The 20,476-nt window shown below is 38.5% G+C and overlaps 2 protein-coding genes across 4 annotated transcripts in view; one reads left to right on the top strand and one right to left on the bottom strand.

Annotated features, from left to right (window-relative positions):
- INPP4A (inositol polyphosphate-4-phosphatase type I A) overlaps positions 1-16,705 on the top strand; it is a 148,597-nt gene extending 131,892 nt beyond the window's left edge. Inside the window, exons 25-27 of one of the 3 annotated variants that reach the window (XR_003437651.1) lie at positions 2,840-2,983; positions 3,418-3,576; positions 16,435-16,705. The gene's annotated coding sequence lies outside the window, so the exon portion shown is untranslated. Of the gene's footprint in view, positions 1-90; positions 209-2,839; positions 2,984-3,417; positions 3,577-16,434 lie in introns of those variants that run through there. The other 2 variants (XR_003437653.1, XR_003437652.1) reach the window with 2 other exon arrangements.
- Positions 16,706-17,203: 498 nt separating this feature from the next.
- Positions 17,204-20,476, bottom strand: part of COA5 (cytochrome c oxidase assembly factor 5) — a 9,082-nt gene continuing 5,809 nt past the window's right edge. Inside the window, exons 2-3 of the mRNA XM_027128895.1 lie at positions 19,891-19,974; positions 17,204-17,734 (exon numbers count right to left, since the gene is read on the bottom strand). Of these exons, the coding sequence (XP_026984696.1) occupies positions 17,693-17,734; positions 19,891-19,974 (126 nt within the window). The 3' untranslated portion in view covers positions 17,204-17,692. The remainder of the gene's footprint in view (positions 17,735-19,890; positions 19,975-20,476) is intronic.

The following is a 20,476-nucleotide window of genomic DNA, read 5'->3' as shown; positions in this document are numbered from 1 at the left end:
AAATTTTAATCCAGGGTCATTGTGCTCTCCAGATCATCGACCATGACCCACAGTGAGTATCAGAGAAAAATCCCCTTATGCTTCCAGCAGGAGAGAGAAGGAACCACTCATGAGATCTGCGTGCTAAGTGTGGACACAGTGGGCAGTGTGAGATGATTGGCATCAAGCGTTCCTGAGTGTTAGCTGCTGCTTATACCCTCCCACGTCCGTAAGTGTGGGTGGTGTCAACTCTGTGGGTTGCCTGGCCACCCGTTGTGTGACTTGCTGAAATGTCACTCCGTGAATGGTCTGATTCTTCATTATGTTGCATCTTGTGCTCGGCACACGTGCCTAGGGATCTCCCTTGGATAAATTCCTAGCAGTAGAAATGTACAACTAAAGGATAATTTCAATGTTCTGAAATTTTTGAACTTTTAATACTACCAGAGTACTCCCATAAGCTACCACCTGGAGCACCACCTGCCTTTCCCTTTCTCATCGGAGCTGGGGACGGCACCTTGTTTCACTTCCATTCCTTTGATTACTCTGAAACTGAACATCTTTTATACTTATATTTGTGCTTCTACTTTTGTGACTTCGAGTGTACATCTTTTTCATATGACTGTTTTTAATACACAGTCTGTTCACTCTGTCACATTTTGTGGTCTTTTTAAACCTACTTGTCAGCTGTCTTTTCGTTTTGTTGATGGTAGGTAGGGGGTCTACAGAAGTGAAAAAATCTTATGTGGTGATATACACCTGTCTTTTTCTTTTTGCTGTTTGTTGTGAAATTGGGTCCTGGCTTCCCCACTGGAGGTGACACAGCTGGCCCCCCCATCCTTGTCCATGAGAGGGTGTCATGCTGTGCCCTCGCTGAGGGACAGCACCGCACTTGGCACCTTGCACATGCTTGGTTTAATTCCATTTATGGTTCCTGCCTTTGCTGATACTGAGGTTACTTAAAAAATATTCACCTGTTCTTATTATTTCTAGTACTTACATGGTTTGTTTTACATTTAGAACAATTCATCGGGAATTATTTTTGGCATAAGGCACATGTTGTAGTGTTTGCTACGGTCAGCACGGCTCCCTCCTCTAAGCCAGCCCGAATGTTGCTCCTTTAAAGATACAAGCAAGGGGAGACGTTTCAGGACACTGGCCACCGTCACCGTGCACTTCCTCCTGCCCCTCCTCGATGCCATCCTGGGTTTCCGTTCCAGCCTGTTAGTGGGTGACTTGGTTCAACCTGGCTGCTTGGTTCTAGGGGCGGTGACTGCAGAGGTTCTGATTGGAAGAAGGTAAGGGGGGCTGGCGGTTGGAGTTTCCCCATTTGTAATTTTGCTGAGGACAAAAGTGATCAGCTGTTCAAAGGGCTGTTACGTTTGTAACTTCCTTACAGGCTGTTCTAACGGGTCTCCCCTCTTTTTAAAAAATTTTTTATTGATGTATAGTTGATTCACAATGTTGTGTTAGTTTCTGGTATACAGCAAAGTGATTCAGTCATATATATGTATACATATTCTTTTCCATTATAGATTTTTACAAGTTACTGAATATAGTTCGCTGTGGCATACAGTAGGACCTTGTTGTTTATTTTATATATAGTAATGTGTATATGTTAAACCCAAAGTCCTAATTTATCCCTCTCCCCCTTTCCCCTATGATAACCATGAGTTTTCTGTCTGTGAGTCTGTTTCTGTTTTGTAAATAAGTTCACTTGTATCATATTGTATATTCCACACATAAGTGATATCATATATTTGTCTTTCTCTGACTTACTTCAGTCAGTATGACAACCTCTAGGTCCCTCCATGTTGCTGCAGATGGCATTAGTTCGTTCTTTTTTATGGCTGAGTAGTATTCCTTTGTGTATACATGTGCCACATCTTCTTTATCCATTCCTCTGTCGATGGACACTTGGGTTGCCTCCATGTCCTGGCTATTGTGAATAGTGCTGCTGTGAACACTAGGGTGCATGTGTCCTTTTGAATTAGCATCTTCTCCAGGTACACGCCCAGGAGTGGGACTACTGGACGACGTGGTAACTCCATTTTTAGTTGAGGGACCCCCCACACCGTGTCCACAGCGCCGGGTTCCATTCCCCTGAGCCCCTTCCTGAAACAGCAAACAGCAAGTTGGAACCAGTTTTGAAGTTTTCTTGCAAGATCCTCCTCAGCCTGATGTGTTCCTATGCTGCTGTCACAAGGTGGACCTTCGGGCACAGGGCCACCCCTTAGTCACATGACAGAGCTTCTGGCACTGCCATCTTTTCTGGCCTGGGGAGTGCCAGGAGCCTGGGCCAGTAGAAGGGCCTGGCCTCAGGTCTGGACATCCTGTTGTGCTCTGGGCCTGGGCCCTTCCAGGACCAGCACCTTCGAACAAGCCCTTGTGAAACTCTCTACTTGCAGATGGACAAACTCTTCCCTTACAAGCCTCTATGAAGAGTTGACTTTTCAGGAAGTTGTAGTGCAGGTGCTGCTCTGCAGTGTATGAAACCCTAGTCCAGAAACAAAAGGTTCCCTGGAAGGGGACAGCTCAGGGCGCCTACCTGCCCTACATGCTCATGAGGGTTGCCCAGAGGGAGGGCAGAGCTGCCTCACAGGTATCGATTACCTTTACACTTTTAAATGTACCTTCCTCTCAAAGGCCGTTTCCAAAAGTAGAAAGTAATTAAATTTACAGTGGATAAAATCCAGTATTTGAGAACAGGAAGGAAAACAGAAATGAAAGTGAAATAGGGGTGTATGTCAACCCAAAAGATTTTTCATTCCCACGAGCACGAAGCAGCACAGGCACTGGCAGGGGGAGAAGTGACAGGAGAGATGGAAACTTCTATTTAGCACACTCCATGCTCCCACAGGATTCTGGAAGCAGAACAGCACTGGCCAGAACTGACAGTCCGGCGCCTTGTTTACGCTGACCGTGGGCAGTGACACCAGCACAGCAGATGTCAGCCTACAACGTGTCTGGAAGCCAAATGTTGACTTTTAGGTGGAGGGTGCAGGTGGGTTCTGTGCCGTGCTCTGAACTGCAGCGGGGCCCTGTGAGTGGGCGTACACAGGTGCCCCCCTGCCCCCAGCCGTGGCCACCAGGGAGACTGCCCCAGTCTCAAGTTACAACTCTATCCTGTGCTGCCCAGGGGAGAATGCCCCTCCCCAGTCTGTCTATGCTGAGATTTGGCAAACGGGTAATAACGTTGTCTTTTTTTTTTTTTTTTTTTTCCGGTACACGGGCCTCTCACTGTTGTGGCCTCTCCCGTTGCGGAGCACAGGCTCCAGACGTGCAGGCTCAGCGGCCATGGCTCACGGGCCCAGCCGCTCGGCGGCATGTGGGATCCTCCTGGACCAGGGCACGAACCCGTGTTCCCTGCATCGGCAGGCGGACTCCCAACCGCTGCACCACCAGGGAAGCCCTAACTTTGTCTTCTTTTTATTACAGTTATCACTACCCAAGCTCCGACACAGATTCCTGAGAGGGTGGGAACAGAATATCTGCACTCCAAATCCCTCCTCAGACCCCTTTTGTGCTTCAGCACTACTTTGCAATGACTCTTCCTGCACCAGGCTTCCAGTGGGCCTTTTCAGCCAGTCCAGGCAGGTCTGCATTCAATTATAAATCTTTACGGTGCTGTCAGTCTCGGTTGTACCATTTAACAAAAAACAGCCAGGTTGGAGAGGACAGGAAGTGTGCTTGTTTGCAAAGCGAGGAAGAACACAGCTGCATTTAGAGATGGATGTAGAGGCATATGGCAGCTCATCACTTCCTCCCTGCTGCCCGCCCTGCCCTTGGCTTCTGTGGTTTTCCCTTCCTGGTCTCTCACTCTGCCTCTTCACTCTGATTGGCTTGTTGTCCTCCATCCACCACTAGCACTGTGGTGGTCCCTAGGTTTCTGTCCATAATTTCCTTCTATCGTACTTCATATGCTTTTCCTGAAATACCTTATTAGTCATTCATATAGAATAAACTACCACTCAATTGCTAATGACTACCAAATTTCCAGATCCATCTAAACATCCAACCATATCTCAGTCATTCTACTTGAGTGTCTTGGTGTCTCAAACATAGCATGTCAACACCAAACTCATGCATTCTCCCCCCCCCCGCCCCCCCCCCGCCAGCTGGCTGAGCTCTCCTGTGATAAATGACCTCACCTTCCACCCTGGGGTCACCTTCCCTCCCCTCCACATCCCATCAGCCACTAAGATCATATCTCTTCAACCCATTCCATAATTTCCATCCACACACTCACAGCCCTGGTCCACATCCACACTCCCTCTCATCTGGACCACCTCCCCATAGCTTTCTTATTCCTCCTTCAAGGCCCATCTCAGGCATGCCCTCTTCTATGGCGATTTCTCTCCACAAAATGAGCTGGCCCTTAAAAAAAAAAATGTCCTCAATCAGCCTTGACTATATGCGTATTGTATTATGCATCTCTCATTCATCATGTTACTTACCTTTTACTTTGCCCAGCAAGTGCAATGCCTGCCACACAGGAGCTATTCAAAAAAGCTCACCGAATGAAAAGATTTTTCTTTTGATGTTCAGTTGAAATCTTATTTCAGCACTAAACTATTGCTTTTCTCTGTATATAATCAGTTATTCTAAACACATTATAAGGAGCCAAATTCAACAGGCTCAAGGGAGAAGGCAAAGTTAATAGTATAGTGTGGCAAACACCAGGACAGTGGTTTTCTCTTGGGGGTGAGCAGGCAGGTCTCTGAGGAATGTTAAGCATTACAGAGGGTTCAGACAATATTCTGTTGATCTGGATGATAGTTACATGGTGATCTACTTTATAGTTAACTGGCAACATTATAAAAACACTATATTGGGACCAACCTCACACACCAGTGGGCAGGCACAAAAATTCTGTAGGCCAAAAGGCAGTGGCACAATATATTTAAAGTGATAAAAGGGAAAAACCTACAACCAATAATCTACCCAGCAAAGCTTTCATTCTGATTGATGGAGAGATCAAAAGTTTTACAGACAAGAGCTAAAAGAGTTAGCTCCAAAAAACCAGCTTTACAAGAAATATTAAAGGAACTTCTCTAAGCAGAAAAGGCCATTACTAGAAACATGAGAATCAGGAAAGGAAAAAGCTCATTGCTAAAGATAAATATACAGTGAAGGTAGTAAATTAACCATGTACAAAGCTAGTAGAAGGTTAAAAGAAAAAAAGTCATCGACATCTTCTTTAAGTAGTTAATAGATACACAAAGCTGTAAAATATGACATGAAAACCAGTAAGTGTTGAGGGAGGGGAGCAAAAACGCAGGGTTGTTAAAATGCATTTCATGTTAAGAGATTAGCAACTTAAAATAATCATTATATATACATGTGTGTTTGTATATATAGAGAGCTATACATAAACCTCATGGTAACTACAAGCCAAAAGTCAATAATAGATGCACACGCAAAAAAGAGAAGGGACTCCAAACATAACTGAAGATAGTCATCAGATCACAAGGGAAGAGAACAAAAGAAGAAAGGAACAAAAAAGAACTACAAAAACAACCCCCAATTAACAAAACAGCAATAAGTACATATCTATCAATAATTACTTTAAATGTAAATGAGCTAAATGCTCCAATCAAAAGACACAGCGTAGCTGAATGGATAGAAAAACAAGACCCATATATATGAGGCCTACCAGACTTACTTCGATCTAAAGACACACAGACAGAAAGGGGATAGAAAAAGGTACTCCCTGCAAATGGAAATCACAACAAAGTTGGGGTAGCAATATTAGACCAAAAACAAAAAAAAACCACCTTTAAAACAAAAACCCACCTTTAAAACAAAGACTATATAAAGAGACAAAGAAGGACATTATATAATGACCAAGCCATCAAGATATAACAATTGTAAATATATATGCACCCCACACAGGAGTACCTAAATACATAAAGCATATACTAACAGATAAAAAGGTACAAACCACCAGTAACACAGTAGCAGCAGGGGACTTTTAACACCCCACCTACATCAATGGACAGGTCATCCAGAAAGAAAATCAATAAGAAAACACTGTGGCCTTAAATGACAAATTAGACCAGATGGACTTAATATATATAGAACATTCCATCCAAGAGAAAGGAGAATGCATTCTTTTCAAGCACACATGGAACATTTTTCAGGATAGATCACATGCTAGGCAATAAAGCCTCAGCATATTTAAGAAAATTGAAATCATCAAACATCTTTTTTGACCACAATGCTATCAGACTAGAAATCAACTACAAGAAACACAAACGTGGAGGCTAAACAATATGCAACTAAACAACCAATGGATCACTGAAGAAATCAAAGAGGAAATCAAAAGATACCTGAAGACAAATGAAAAGAAAAACACAATGATCCAAAATCTATGGGACCCAGCAAAAGGAGTTCTAAGAAGTTTATAGCAACAGCTTAAAAATAAAAATAAAAAATTCCCAACAAACAAAAGCCCAGGAGCAGATGGCTTCACAGGTAAATTCTACCAAACATTTAGAGAAGAGTTAACACTTATCCTTCTCAAACTATTCCAAAATATTGTAAAGGAAGGAGTGTTTCCAAACTCATTTTAGGAGGCCAGCATCACCCTGATACCATAAGCAGACAAAGATGTCACAAAAAAAGAAAACTAGAGGCCAATATCACTGATGAACAAAGATATAAAAATCCTCAACAAAATATTAGCAAACTGAATTCAACAATACATTAAAAAGATCATACAACATGATCAACTGGAGTTAATCTCCGGGAGGCAAGGATGGTTCATTATCTGCAAATCAACCAATGTGATATATATACCACATTAACAAACTGAAGAATAAAAATCATATAATCAAAAAACAAAACAACAAAAAAATCATATGATCATCTCAATACATGCAAAAAAGCTTTTAACAAAATTCAACAACCATTTATAACTCTCCAGAAAGTGGCTATAGAGGGAACATACCTCAACATAATAAAGGCCATATATAAGCCCACAGCTAACATCACACTCAACAGTGAAAAGCTAAAAACATTTCCTTTAAGATCAGAAACAAGACAAGAATGCCCACTTGCCACTTTTATTCAAAATAGTGTTGGAAGTCTTAGCCACAGAAATCAGACAAGAAACAGAAATAAAAGGAGATTAAATTGGAAAGGAAGAAATAAAACTGTCCCTGCTTGCAGATGACATGATACTATACGAAGAAAATCCTAAAGACGCCACCAAAAATCTACTAGAGATCATCAATGAATTCAGTAAAGTTGCAGGATACAAAATTAATATACAGGAATATGTTGCATTTCTATACACTAACAATGAACTTTCAGAATGAGAAATTGGGAAAACAACCCCATTTACCACTGCATCAAAAAGAATAAAATACCTAACAATAAATCTAACTAAGGAGATCAAAGACCTTTACTCGGAAAACTGTGAGACAGTGATGAAAAAATTGAAGATGACAGATGGAACGATACATTGTACCATGTTCATGGACTGGAAGAATCAGTATTGTTAAAATGACCATACTACCAAAGGCAAGCTATAGATTCAGTGCAATCCTTATCAAAATACCAATGGCATTTTTCAAAGAACCACAACAAATAATTCTAAACTTTGTATGGAAACACAAAGACCCCAAATAGCCAAAGCAATCTTTAAAAAGAAGAACAGAGCTGGAGTTACCATACTCCATGACTTTGGACTATACTACAAAGCTATAGTCATCAAACCAGTATGGTACTGGCACAAAAACAGACACACAGCACAGTGGAACAGAATAGACAGCCCAGAAATAAACCCACACACTTATGGTCAATTAACCTATGACAGAGGAGGCAAGATATACAAATGGGGAAAAGACAGTCTCTTCAATAAGCGGTGCTAGGAAAACTGGACAGCGACATGTAAAAGAATGAAATCAGAACATTTTCTCTCACCACATACAAAAAATAAACTTAAAATGGATTAAAAACCTAAGTGTAAGACTGGAAACCATAAAAAAAATCCTAGAAGAAAACATAGAACACTGATAAATTGTAGCAATTTTTTAGATCTGTCTCCTAAGGCAAAGAAAACAAAAGCAAAAATAAATGGGATCTAATTAAACTTAAAAGCTTTTGTAGAGCAAAGGAAACCACTGACAGAATGAAAAGACAGCCTATTGAGAGAAAATATTTGAAAATGATATGACCAATCAGGGGTTGATATCCAAAATATATAAAGAGCTCATACAGTTCAATATAAAAAAAAAAACCCTGATTTTAAAATGGGCAGAAAACCTGAAAAGATATTTTTCCAAAGACAACATACAGATGGCCAACAGGCATATGAAAATCACTAATATCACTAATCATCAGAGAAATGCCAATCAAAACCACAACAAGATATCACCTCACACCTGTCAAAATGGCTATCATCAAAAAGAACACCAATAACAAATGTTGGTGAGGATGTGGAAAAAAGGGAGCCTGTGTACTCTGTTGGTGGGAATGTAAATTGGTGCAGTCACTATGGAAACAGTATGGATATTCCTCAAAAAACTAAAACTAGAACTACTGTATGAGCCAGTAATTCTGCTCCTGGGTATATAGCCAAAGAAAATGAAAACACTAATTTGAAAAGATTAATATGCCCCAATGTTCACAGCAGCATTATTTACAATAGCCAACATATGGAAGCAACCTCAACAGATATGTGGATAAAGATGTGGTGTGTATATATATATATGCGCGCACACACACACACACACACACACACACACACACACACACACACACACACTAGACTACTACTCAGCCATAAAAAAGAATGAAACTTTGCCATTTGCAACAATGTAGACAGACCTGGAGGGCATCATGCTTAGTGAAATAAGACAAAGACAAAAACTATTTATCACTTATATCTGTAATCTAAAAAATAAAACGAATATAACAAAACAACCAGACTCACAGATATAACAGAGAACAAATTAGTGGTTACTACAGGTTACTAGAGGGAAGGGGGGAGGGGCAAGACATGGGTACAGGATTAAGAAGTACAAACTACTATGTATAAAACAAACTACAAAAATATATTGTACAGCACAGAAAATATAGCCAATATTTTATAACTTTAAATGGATTATAATCTAAAAAACTTTTGAATCACTGTGTTGTACACTTGAAACTAACATTGTAAATCAACTATGCCTCAATGAAAAAAACAATACCCTATGTACCTTCCTGTTATATTTAACAATAAAAATTACATGTTAATCCATCATTCAATGAAAATTCTGAAAAGAAAATTTAAAAAGCATTTCCACTTACAACAGAGTCAAAAAGAATAAGATAATTAGGAATAAACCTAACCACAGACACAAAAGTCTAACATACTGAAAACTACAAAAAGTTGCTGAAAAAAATTAAAGAAGACACCAATAAATGGAACGAAATCCCCTATGAATGGATTGGAAGAATTTATATTGTTAAGATGCCAATACTATCCAAAGTGTACAGATTCAACATACTCCCTGTCAAAATCCCATTGGTGTTTTTTGCAGAAATAGAAAAATCCATTCTAAAATTCATATGGAATCTCAAGGGACTCTGAATAGCCAAAACAATCTTGAAAAAGAACAAAGTTGGAGGTCTAGTACTTCCTGATTTCAAAATTTAATAGAAAACGACAGTAATTAAAACAGTGTGGCAGGGCTTCCCTGGTGGCACAGTGGTTGAGAGTCCGCCTGCCGATGTAGTGGACACGGGTTCATACCCCGGTCCGGGAAGATCCCACATACCGCAGAGCAGCTGGGCCTGTGAGCCATGGCCGCTGAGCCTGCGCATCTGGAGCCTGTGCTCCGCAACGGGAGAAAGCCACAACAGTTAGAGGCCCGTGTACTGCAAAAAACAAACAAACAAACAAAAACAAAACAGTGGGGCACTGGCTTAAAGACAGACACATAGTGCAGTGGAATAAAAAGGCCAGAAATAAACCCTGGTATAGATGGGCAAATAATTTTAAACAACGCAGAAGACCATTCAATGAGGAAAGGACGATCTTCTCAGCAGGATTGGGAAAACTGGATATCCACATGCAAAAGACTGAAATTGGACCCTTACCTTATATCAACTCAAATTGGAACAAAGACCTAAACATAAGAAGTAAAACAATACAGATCCTAGGAGAAAACTTAGGGGAAGAGCTTTCTTGGACAGGGCAATGATTTCTTGGCTACAACACCAAAAGCACAGGCGACAAAAGTAAAAACAGATAAACTGGACTATATCAAAATTGCAAACTATGCATCAAAAGAACACAATCAACAGAGTGAAAAGAAATGGGAGAAAACATATCCAGATCACATATGTGGTAAGGAGTTAATATCATAATATACAAAGAACATCTAGAACTTAACAAAAGAGCAAACAACACTTTTTAAAAATGGGCAAAGAACTTGAATAGATATTTCTCCAAAGAAGATCTATAAATAGTTAACAAAGACCTGAAATGATAAAATGCTGCTCAACATCAGTAGAATTGGTGGTTACCAGCGGGTGGGAGGAAGGACAGGGTAATGGGGAGTTGTTTAATTGGTAGAGAGTTTCAGTTTTGCAAGATGAGAAGAGTTCTGGTGACTGGTTGCATAACAAGCTGAATTACATAACACTATTGAACTATATACTTAAAAATGGTTAAGATGTTAAATTTTTCATTATGTACATTTTATCACAACTAAAACTTAAAAATATAGGCACTAATAAAGGTATCAGAAATTATGTTGTAACTGGATTATAGACCTACATGTCAGCTAAAACTAAACTCTCAGGTGAAAACAGGAATAAATTTCCATAAGCTTGGAAGAGGCAGTGGTTTCCTTTAGATACACCAAAAGGAAAAATTGGAATTCATCAAAATTAACAACTGCTCCAAAAGACAGCATCAAGAAAGTGAAGATAAACTACAAACTGGGAGAAAACATGTCAAAGGCCAATCATTTGTCTTTAAAAGGAACTTGTATACCTAATATACAAAAATAAAAAACAAAAAATCACAATAAAAAGACAACTCAAATGAAAAATGGACAAAGGATCTGAATAGACACTTTTACACACATATACAAATGGCCAATAAGCACATGAAAACATGCTCAATATCATTAGCCATTAGGGAAATGCCAATCAAAATCCCAATTCAATAACACTTCATACCAAATAGAATGACTGCAATCAAAAAGATGAAAAATATATTGAGATGCTCCTATGTTGGGTGCATATTTATTTACAATTGTTATATCTTTTTCTTGGACTGATCCCTTGATCATTATGTAGTGTTCTTCCTTGTTTCTTGTAACAGTCTTTATTTTAAAGTCTACTTTGTCTGATATGAGTATTGCTACTCCAGCTTTCTTCTGATTTCCATTTCCATGGAATATATTTTTCCATATCCTCACTTTCAGTCTGTATGTGTCCCTAGGTCTGAGGTGGGTCACCTGTAGACAGCATACATATGAGTCTTGTTTTGCACCCAACACAGGAGCACATGAATATATAAGGTAAATGCTAACAGACATAAAAGGGGAAATTGACAGTAACAAGTAACAGTGGGGGACTTTAACACCCCACTCACACCAATGGACAGATCATCCAGACAGAAAATTAATAAGGAAACATAAGCCTGAAATGACACATTAGACCAGATAGACTTAATTAATATTTATAGGACATTCCATCCAAAAGCAGCAGAATACACTTTCTTCTCAAGTGCACAGGAAACATTCTCCTGGATAGATCACATGTTGAGTCACAAATCAAGCCTTGGTAAATTTTAAAAAATTGAAATCATATCAAGCATCTTTTCTAATCACATTGCTATGAGATTAGAAATCAGCTACAGGAAAAAAAAAAAACTAAAAAAAACACAAACACATGGAGGCTAACCAATATGTTACTATATAACCAATGGAACACTGAAGAAATCAAAAACTACCTACAAACAACAATGTAAACATGATGATCCAAAACCTATGGGATGCAGCTAAAGCAGTTCTAAGAAGGACGTTTACAGCAATACAATCTTATTTCAAGAAACAAGAAAAATCTCAAATAACCTAACCTTATACCTGAAGCAACTACAGAAAGAAGAACAAACAAAACCCAGAGTTAGTAGAAGGAAAGAAATCATAAAGATCAGAGCAGAAATAAATGAAATGGAGACAAAGAAAACAATAGCAAAGATCAATGAAACTAAAAGCTGGTTCTTTGAGAAGATAAACAAAATTGATAAAACTTTAGGCAGACTCATCAAGAAAAAAATGGAGAAGACTCCAATCAATAAAAATTAGAAGTGAAAAAAGTTACAGTGGACACCACAGAAATACCAAGGATAGTAAGAGACTACTACAAGCAACTACACACCAATAGAATGGACAATCTAGAAGAAATAGACAAATTCTTAGAAAGGTACAACCTTCCAAGACTGAACCTGGAAGAAACAGAAAATATGAACAGACTAATCACAAGTACTGAAATTGAAACTGTGATTAAAAATCTTCCAAGAAACAAAAGTCCAGGACTATGGCTTCACAGGTGAATTCTCGTAAACATTTAGAGAAGAGTTTACACCTACCCTTCTGAAACTCTTCCAAAAAATTGCAGAGGAAGAAACACTCCCAAGCTCATTCTACGAGGCCAACATCACCCTGATACCAAAACCAGACAAAGCTATCACAAAAAAAGAAAATTACAGGCCAATATCACTGATGAACAAAGATGCAAAAATCCTCAACAAAGTACTAGCAAACCAAATCCAACAACACATTTGAAGGATGACACAACATGATCAAGTGGGATTCATCCAGGGATGCAAGGATTTTTCAATATCTGCACATCAGTGTGATAAACCACATCAACAAATTGAAGAATAAAAACCCTATGATCACCTCAATAGATGCAGAAAAAGCTTTTGACAAAATTCAACTCCCACTTATAATAAAAACTCTCCAGAAAGTGGGCATAGAGGGAACTTACCTCAACATAATAAAGGCCACATATGACAAACCCAGAGCGAACGTCATTCTCAATGGTGAAAAACTGAAAGCACTTCCTCTAAGATCAGGAACAAGACAAGGATGTCCACTCTTGCCACTTTTATTCAACATAGTTTTGGAAGTCCTAGCCACAGCATTCAGAGAAGAAAAAGGAATCCAAATTGGAAAAGAAGAAGTAGAACTGTCACTATTTGCAGACGATATGATACTATATGTAGAAAATCCTAAAGATGCTACCAGAAAACTACTAAAGCTCATCAATGAATTTGGTAAAGTTGCAGGATACAAAATTAATACACAGAAATCTCTTGCATTCCTATATATTAACAACAAAATATCAGAAAGAGAAATCAAGAAAACAATCCCATTTACCACCTCAACAAAAAGAATAAAATAACCTAGAGCTAAACCTACTTAAGGAGGCAAAAGACCTGTACTCAGAAAACTATAAGATACTGATGAAAGAAATCAAAGATGACACAAACAGATGGAGAGATATACCATGTTCTTGGATTGGAAGCATCAATATTGTGAAAATGACTATACTACCCAAAGCAATCCACAGATTCAATGCAATCCCTATCAAACTACCAATGGCATTTTTCACCGAATTAGAACAAGAAATTTTACAATTTGTATGGAAACACAAAAGACCCCAAGTAGCCAAAGCAATCTTGAGAAAGAAAAACTGAGCTGGAGCAATCAGGCTCCCTGACTTCAGAGTATACTATAAAACTACAGTCATCAAAACAGTACAGTATTGGCACAAAAACAGAAATACTGATCAATGGAACAGGACAGAAAGCCCAGAGATAAACCCACACACCTGTGGTTACCTAATCTATGACAAAGGAGGCAAGAATACACAATGGAGAAAAAACAGTCTCTTCAATAAGTGGTGCTGGGAAAACTGGACAGCTACATGTAAATGAATGAAATTAAAACACTCCCTAACACCATACACAAAAACAAACTCAAAATAGATTAAAGACCTTATAAAACTCTTAGAGGAAAACATAGGCAGAACACTCTTTGACATAAATCACAGCAAGATCTTTCTTGATCCACCTCCTCGAGTAATGAAAATAAAAAACAAACAAATGGAACCTAATGAAACTTAAAAGCTTTTGCACAGCGAAGGAAACCATCAACAAAACAAAAAGACAGTCTTCAAAATGGGAGAAAATATTAGCAAACAAAGCAACCGACAAGGGATTAATCTCCAAAATATACAAACAGCTCATGCAGCTCAATAACAAAAAAACAAACAACTCAATCAAAAAATAGGCAGAAGATCTAAATAGACATTTCTCCAAAGAAGACATACAGATGGCTAAAAAGCACATGAAAAGATGCTCAACATCGCTAATTATTAGAGAAATGCAAATCAAAACTACAATGAGGTATCACCTGACACCAGTCAGAATGGCCATCATCAAAAAATCTACAAACGAGAAATGCCGGAGAGGCTATGGAGAAGGTACCACTGTTGGTTGGAAGGTAAATTGGTACAGCCACTATGGAGAACAGTATGGAGGTTCCTTAATAAATTAAAAATAGAGCTACTATATGATCCAGCAATCCCACTCCTGGGCATATATCTGGAGAAAACCATAATTCAAAAAGATACATGGGGACCTCCCAATGGTTAAGAATCCGCCTGCCAATGCAGCAGACACGGGTTTGAGCCACGGTCTGGGAAGATCCCACATGATATGGAACAACTAAGCCCGTGCACCACAGCTACTGAGTCTGCACTCTAGAGCCACAACTACTGAAACCCACATGCCTAGAGCCCTGCTCTGCAACAAGAGAAGCCACTGCAGTGAGAAGCCCGCACACCACAACGAAAAGTAGCCCCCGCTCACCACAACTAGAGAAAGCCCGTGCACAGCAACGAAGAAGCAACACAGCCATAAATAAATAAACAAACAAAAAGATACAAGCACCCCAATATTCGTTACAGCACTATTTACAATAGCCAGGACATGGAAGCAACCTAAGTGTCCATCAACAGAGGAATGGATAAAGAAGGTGTGGTACATATATACAATGGAATATTACTCAGCCATAAAAAAGAACGAAATAATGCCATCTGCAGCAAGATGGATGATCCTAGAGACCGTCATACTGAGTGAAGTAGGTCAGACAGAGAAAGACAAATATTGTATGATATGCCTTATATGTGGAATCTAAGAAAAGGGTACAAATGAACTTACCTACAAAACAGAAATAAAGTTACAGATGTAGAAGTTACCTACAAAACAGAAATAAAGTTACAGATGTAGAAAACAAGCTTATGGTTACTAGGGGGTAAGGGAGGGAGCAGGGATAAATTGGGAGATAGGGATAGGCATATACCCACTACTATATATAAAATAGATAACTAAGAAGGACCTACTGTATAGCACAGGAAACTCTACTCAATACTCTGTAATGGCATAGATGGGAAAAGAATCTAAAAAAGAGTGAGTATATGTTTATGTATAACTGATTCACTTTGCTGTACACCTGAAACTAACACAACATTGTAAATCAACTATACTCCAATAAAAATTTTAAAAAATAAAATTAAGAAGTTATAATAAAAAAAACCCAAAAGGTGAAAAATAACAACTATTGGTGATATGGAGAAATTAAAATCCTCATACATTACTGGTGGGAATGTAAAATGATGTAGCCACTGTGGAAAAGTTTGGCAGTTTATCAGTTAAAGATGGAGTTATTATACGACACAGTAATACCGCTCTTAGGTATATAACCCAAAGAAATGAAACATGTCCGGATAAAACTCATTAATAAATGTTCATATCATTAGTCATAATAGCCCCAAAGTGCAAATAACCCAAAATTTCCTCAACTGATGAATGGATTTAAAAAATGTGGTATATCTATACTATGGTATATTATTCAGCAATAAAAAGCAATGAAGTACAGATAGATGCTACATATAGATGAAACTTGAAAACATGGTGAAAGAAGCCAGTCACAAAAGGCTACATATTACATATTTCTATGTTTATGAAATGTCCACAATAAGCAAATCTACAGACACAGAAAATGTATGAGTTGTTGCCAAGAGCTGGGGGTGGGGGGGGGTGGGGGGGGAGGAGGGAGTAACTGCTAGTGGAGATGGGGCTTCTCTTTGGGGTGATGTAAATGCCGTGGAATTAGACAGTGGTGATGGCTTCATGACTGGGCTTCATGACTGTGACTATTAAAAAAAAAAAACACTGAAATTGTATACTTTAAGGGTGAATTTTACGGTATTTGAATTTCTTCCAATGAAGCTCTCAATAAAGCTGTGACTAAGAAAAAGATAGGGTTCTATAAAATAATTTGAGTTTCTTATCAAACTTAACTTTTAATAAAAGTTGTAGCACTTAAGCAGGTATACAAGAGGTATTGAAAAAATCTATCCTTTTCCCTTTCCCAGTGAATAGTATATACAACAGACCTCAGTGAATTTCTGCAACAAGGATCAGTGCTGATGTGGAATTCTCACAACTTTAGGTGAACCTTTAAGAAAGCAAATGAGCTACAGAATACCTTGATTGCTTTAACTCCAGTGACCTGCAGGTCTATGAAGAAGCTATGGCTCCTTCCATTATTCTTCAATACTGAAAAAAAAAAAAACTGGAAACTTGGATTCACATCTGGCTCTACTGTATTATGTGATTGGAATAAAATTACATGATTCTCAACTTTTACAAGCATTTCATGGTTTTCAGTCTTGCCTTCTATAGTCAATACCTACTGGCTCTGAATCCTCCTTTCCTTTTAGGATAAAGCCCAGCATTCATTCAATGAGATTCTGACATGAGTTACCAAATACAGTGCATAAGACCCAGGCCTGGCCAAGATCATGGGGTCCCATCCCTTTTTCCACAGGGACTACAGGTCTAATTCAGGGGCAGGTGTTCCACAGAAGAGTCCTTTTGTAGGGTCTGATTAGTGGACCCTAGAAAAGGAGGTTATCTCTCTTCTTTTTGGGTCACAGACCTTAAGGATGTGTGCTTTTGATGGCCTCTTTCCCATTATGTAGAGAGGGCCAGCCTAAAAACGAGGTCAGGAGACAGAGAAAAACAGTCAAGGGATGGAGGCAAGGAGCCCTGGCAGCATAATCCCAGGCTTTGGATCCAGCTATGCCTAATGAGTGATATTAATGTTTTGAGGTTGTTACTTCAGTGATTCAGTGCAAGGGAAGCATTTCTTCTCCAAGGAATCAAACACAATTTATTTTAGAACTAAATAGTACAGACTGAATAAAAGAAAGTTTTATCCTAAACTTTCAAGATAGACATTTTCTCACCAGGCACCATGTTGATTTTAACAGTCCTGTTAGTGGCCTTCACAATATTCACGAAGGATGTACAAACTGTGTCATTTGGTTGAGAAGTCAAGTTTGAAAATAACAATCTTTCCATTCTCTGTGCTTCAGAACAATTCTTAAAACACATCTAGTATGTTCTTAGCTCATAACTATTCAATTAAATTTTTCTTCTAAAAATAACTTAGAGCAAGAGAAGCATTTACTTCATACATACTCATCCATTTTCTTCAGTGTTCCATGGAGGAAGAAACTGCTCCAACCAAACAGATGTAACAAAAAGTATGTTTCTTATTTTGGCTTCTCTGTTTTAATGACAGAGAAAATCCTTTGTTGTTTTCATCTTGGTTTCAACATAGTAGTATCAATATCCTTTTCTTCCCCTGAATCTTGATCTGGCATCCAACTGAAAATAAATATACAATTAAATAATATTCTGGACACCATAATTAAACACAGATTTGGTAACAGGTGTCACTATATGAGAGAAGTAAACCAGTTTCCAGCACACTCAAAAAGGCAATGGTCACAGCTCCCAAGCGGGGGGAAAAAAAGATGGCGTTAAAAACGAAAGTTCCATTTAAGGTCACAATAAGGATTTTCTTCTTGAGTCCAAATTTCATTTATCTTTTTCTCTGAAGTACACTCAATGTATGTTGTTCTTCAAACAAACTTGACTTTCTAATTAGGTTTTGTTTGGGTTAATATTCAAGTGTTTTTTAAATCTTTAAATAGTAACTGAAAAGAGGAAAGAGCCTTGAACAATGTTACTGACACTTTAGTATTAAAAGTCCTTAAATTACTACTCATAGGTCAATTCTATGTTCTTTCACTTAAGCCTCACAGTGCAGCCACTTCTTAAGGGTGGTGTGGTAGTGTGAAGGGTCCTAGTCAGTAGAGAAGGCAAAATTGCATAGACAGTCAATACCACTCCCTAGAAATTCCATAGGAAGGAATTATTTTAGAGTTAAACCCTATTAATGAGGACAACACAGCCAGTGTGAGACAGACTGCTATTTCTTCATCTGAGCACTAGATAAAGTAGCTAAGAGCCACATTTTCAAAAAATAAATAATCTTCAAACATGGGAATCATGATCAGGATGATGAGAAGCTTATATTAAGAGGGAACAGCCCATTCAAACTCACCATCTCACCTTCACTCTGGGTCATACACTCACTGTTTGAAATATCAAGCAAAATTACCAGCACAATTTAAATTATTTTGTTTCAGGTTTTTGCCAAGAGTGCATAAGTTACATCAGTTAAGTGTGAGGCAACTCCACTATGCTGGAGGACTAACAGTGAGTCACAGTCTTAAAGGCTGCAAGAATCTCTAAGTCTGCTAAAAAGTTCCCTATACTGCTCTTTCTGGAGTCCAAAAGTATGAGTGAAGCTCTGCCTTGTACTGATATTTGAAATGGTCAGAAGCACGTTTACTTTTTATTCAAGATGGTTACAAATTTCTGCAGAAGGTAGATAAATTGTGGGAAATTTTTACATGTTCTGATTTCTTAAAGTTCTTTGGAGATCAAAGACTGATGTTCAGACCACGAATTACAGGGAGTTTATTACAAATTCAATCATTACGATTAAAAAGGACAACTCATCACCTCTTACAGTAACTGTTCTTTATAACTTCTCAATTATTTAAACATGATCTGACATTCTTGAAAGATCTAAAGGCTTGCATCTTACATGGGTAACAAAACTATGTGAGAGAAGGCAAGAAAATCCTCTTTTCTTACATTAAATGAGGGGAAGATATGGCAAAGAACTGTGTCACTTGAGAAAAGAAAGAGAGCATGGCTAAATTTAATCTAACTTTACACCTCTGGTTAGTTAGCAAACATGCTCAAGTTCTTGTCTGGCCTCCCAGATCATAATATCCTGTACTCTCTGCTTCTCCTATCAACAAAAGGGAAGGGATCTGAGTGCTGTCCCTCAACAAACAAAAGCAGGTTCAAGTCCAAGTTGCTGCTGTCTTTAGAGGGATGTCCATTTTTCTGATTTCGTATTTTCTTTTCACAAAGAGAAGGCTCCTGGTTTCTATTCCAAAGATCTTTGTAGATCTTTGGAATCAAAGAACACTAGAGTAGAAACCATGAGATTTGTAATGTCCTCTTAGGCTGTCTTTCCACAATCCCTCACTCTACAAATTCAAACACAGACACCAACACCTTCTCCTAATCACACCAACATGTAAGGCACAGTGCACGCACCACAGACCCCACATTATGGGTCTGTGTGTAGCTGCCAAATGACCCACATACACAGTGACCAGCATCAACTGTGCCCCATCTACACCTGCCAAGACTGAACTCTCTCTCTTTCAAAACTCCATGAAGTTTAGCTGCTGTGGTTAGCATAACAGCAATAACGGAACAATCAGCTGTGGGTGTGCATGAATGCCACCTCACGTTAATTCACTGGGGAAGAAAAAATACATCCTTTTTTCCAAGTGATATCACTGCAACCTATTTATAATTACTAAGTCACTCACATACTTAACTCCACAGAGCTAATTTCTATCATAAGCTTTTAAAAATCGTTAGCTACTTACCACTGATCTTTTACACTCAAAAAATGAGTATTTCAAAGCTTTGCAGTTTCCTTCCTTCAGACACTGCCGAGGGGATTTTCCTTCCTATGACACATAAAACAATATAAATACCTGAAACATTTTCTCACAAAGTACAAAATAACTGTCCTTCTGGAAATAGTTCTTTTTGAAAAAGTTAAGGAAAAGCAGAAAACAATAATATAAGAAATAATTCATTTTGAGTGTTGGTACTTAAGAAAAAAAGGATAGAATGAAAAAATATGTAAAATAATTTTGGGGCACTTTAAGGGTGCCCTTGAATTTTTGAAAACACTGGTTTCCATGGGATACTTTTCTTTAAAATGTTTATATAAAAAGCTAGAAACTGTTATCTTCACCTCCTCATGTGTAAGAAAGGGAAAGAGTAAAGGTGAAAGTAGTAACAGGGTTTCTTCAGGGTTTTTAAAACTTTCACACTCAAGAAGTCCTAAAGACAGAGAAGAAAGTAGTGTGTGTGACACAGAGAGGGAGAGGGAGAGAGGGAGGAAGGGGGAGGGGGGAGAGAGAGGGAGGGAGAGAGAGAGAGGGAGGGAGTGGGGGGAGGGGG

The sequence above is a fragment of the Aethalodelphis obliquidens genome, unplaced genomic scaffold (assembly GCF_003676395.1).
Source record: "Aethalodelphis obliquidens isolate GAN/ISIS:26980383/991018 unplaced genomic scaffold, ASM367639v1 scaffold35, whole genome shotgun sequence".
NCBI lineage: Eukaryota > Metazoa > Chordata > Mammalia > Artiodactyla > Delphinidae > Aethalodelphis > Aethalodelphis obliquidens.
This window is presented reverse-complemented; position numbering and strand designations above follow the sequence as displayed.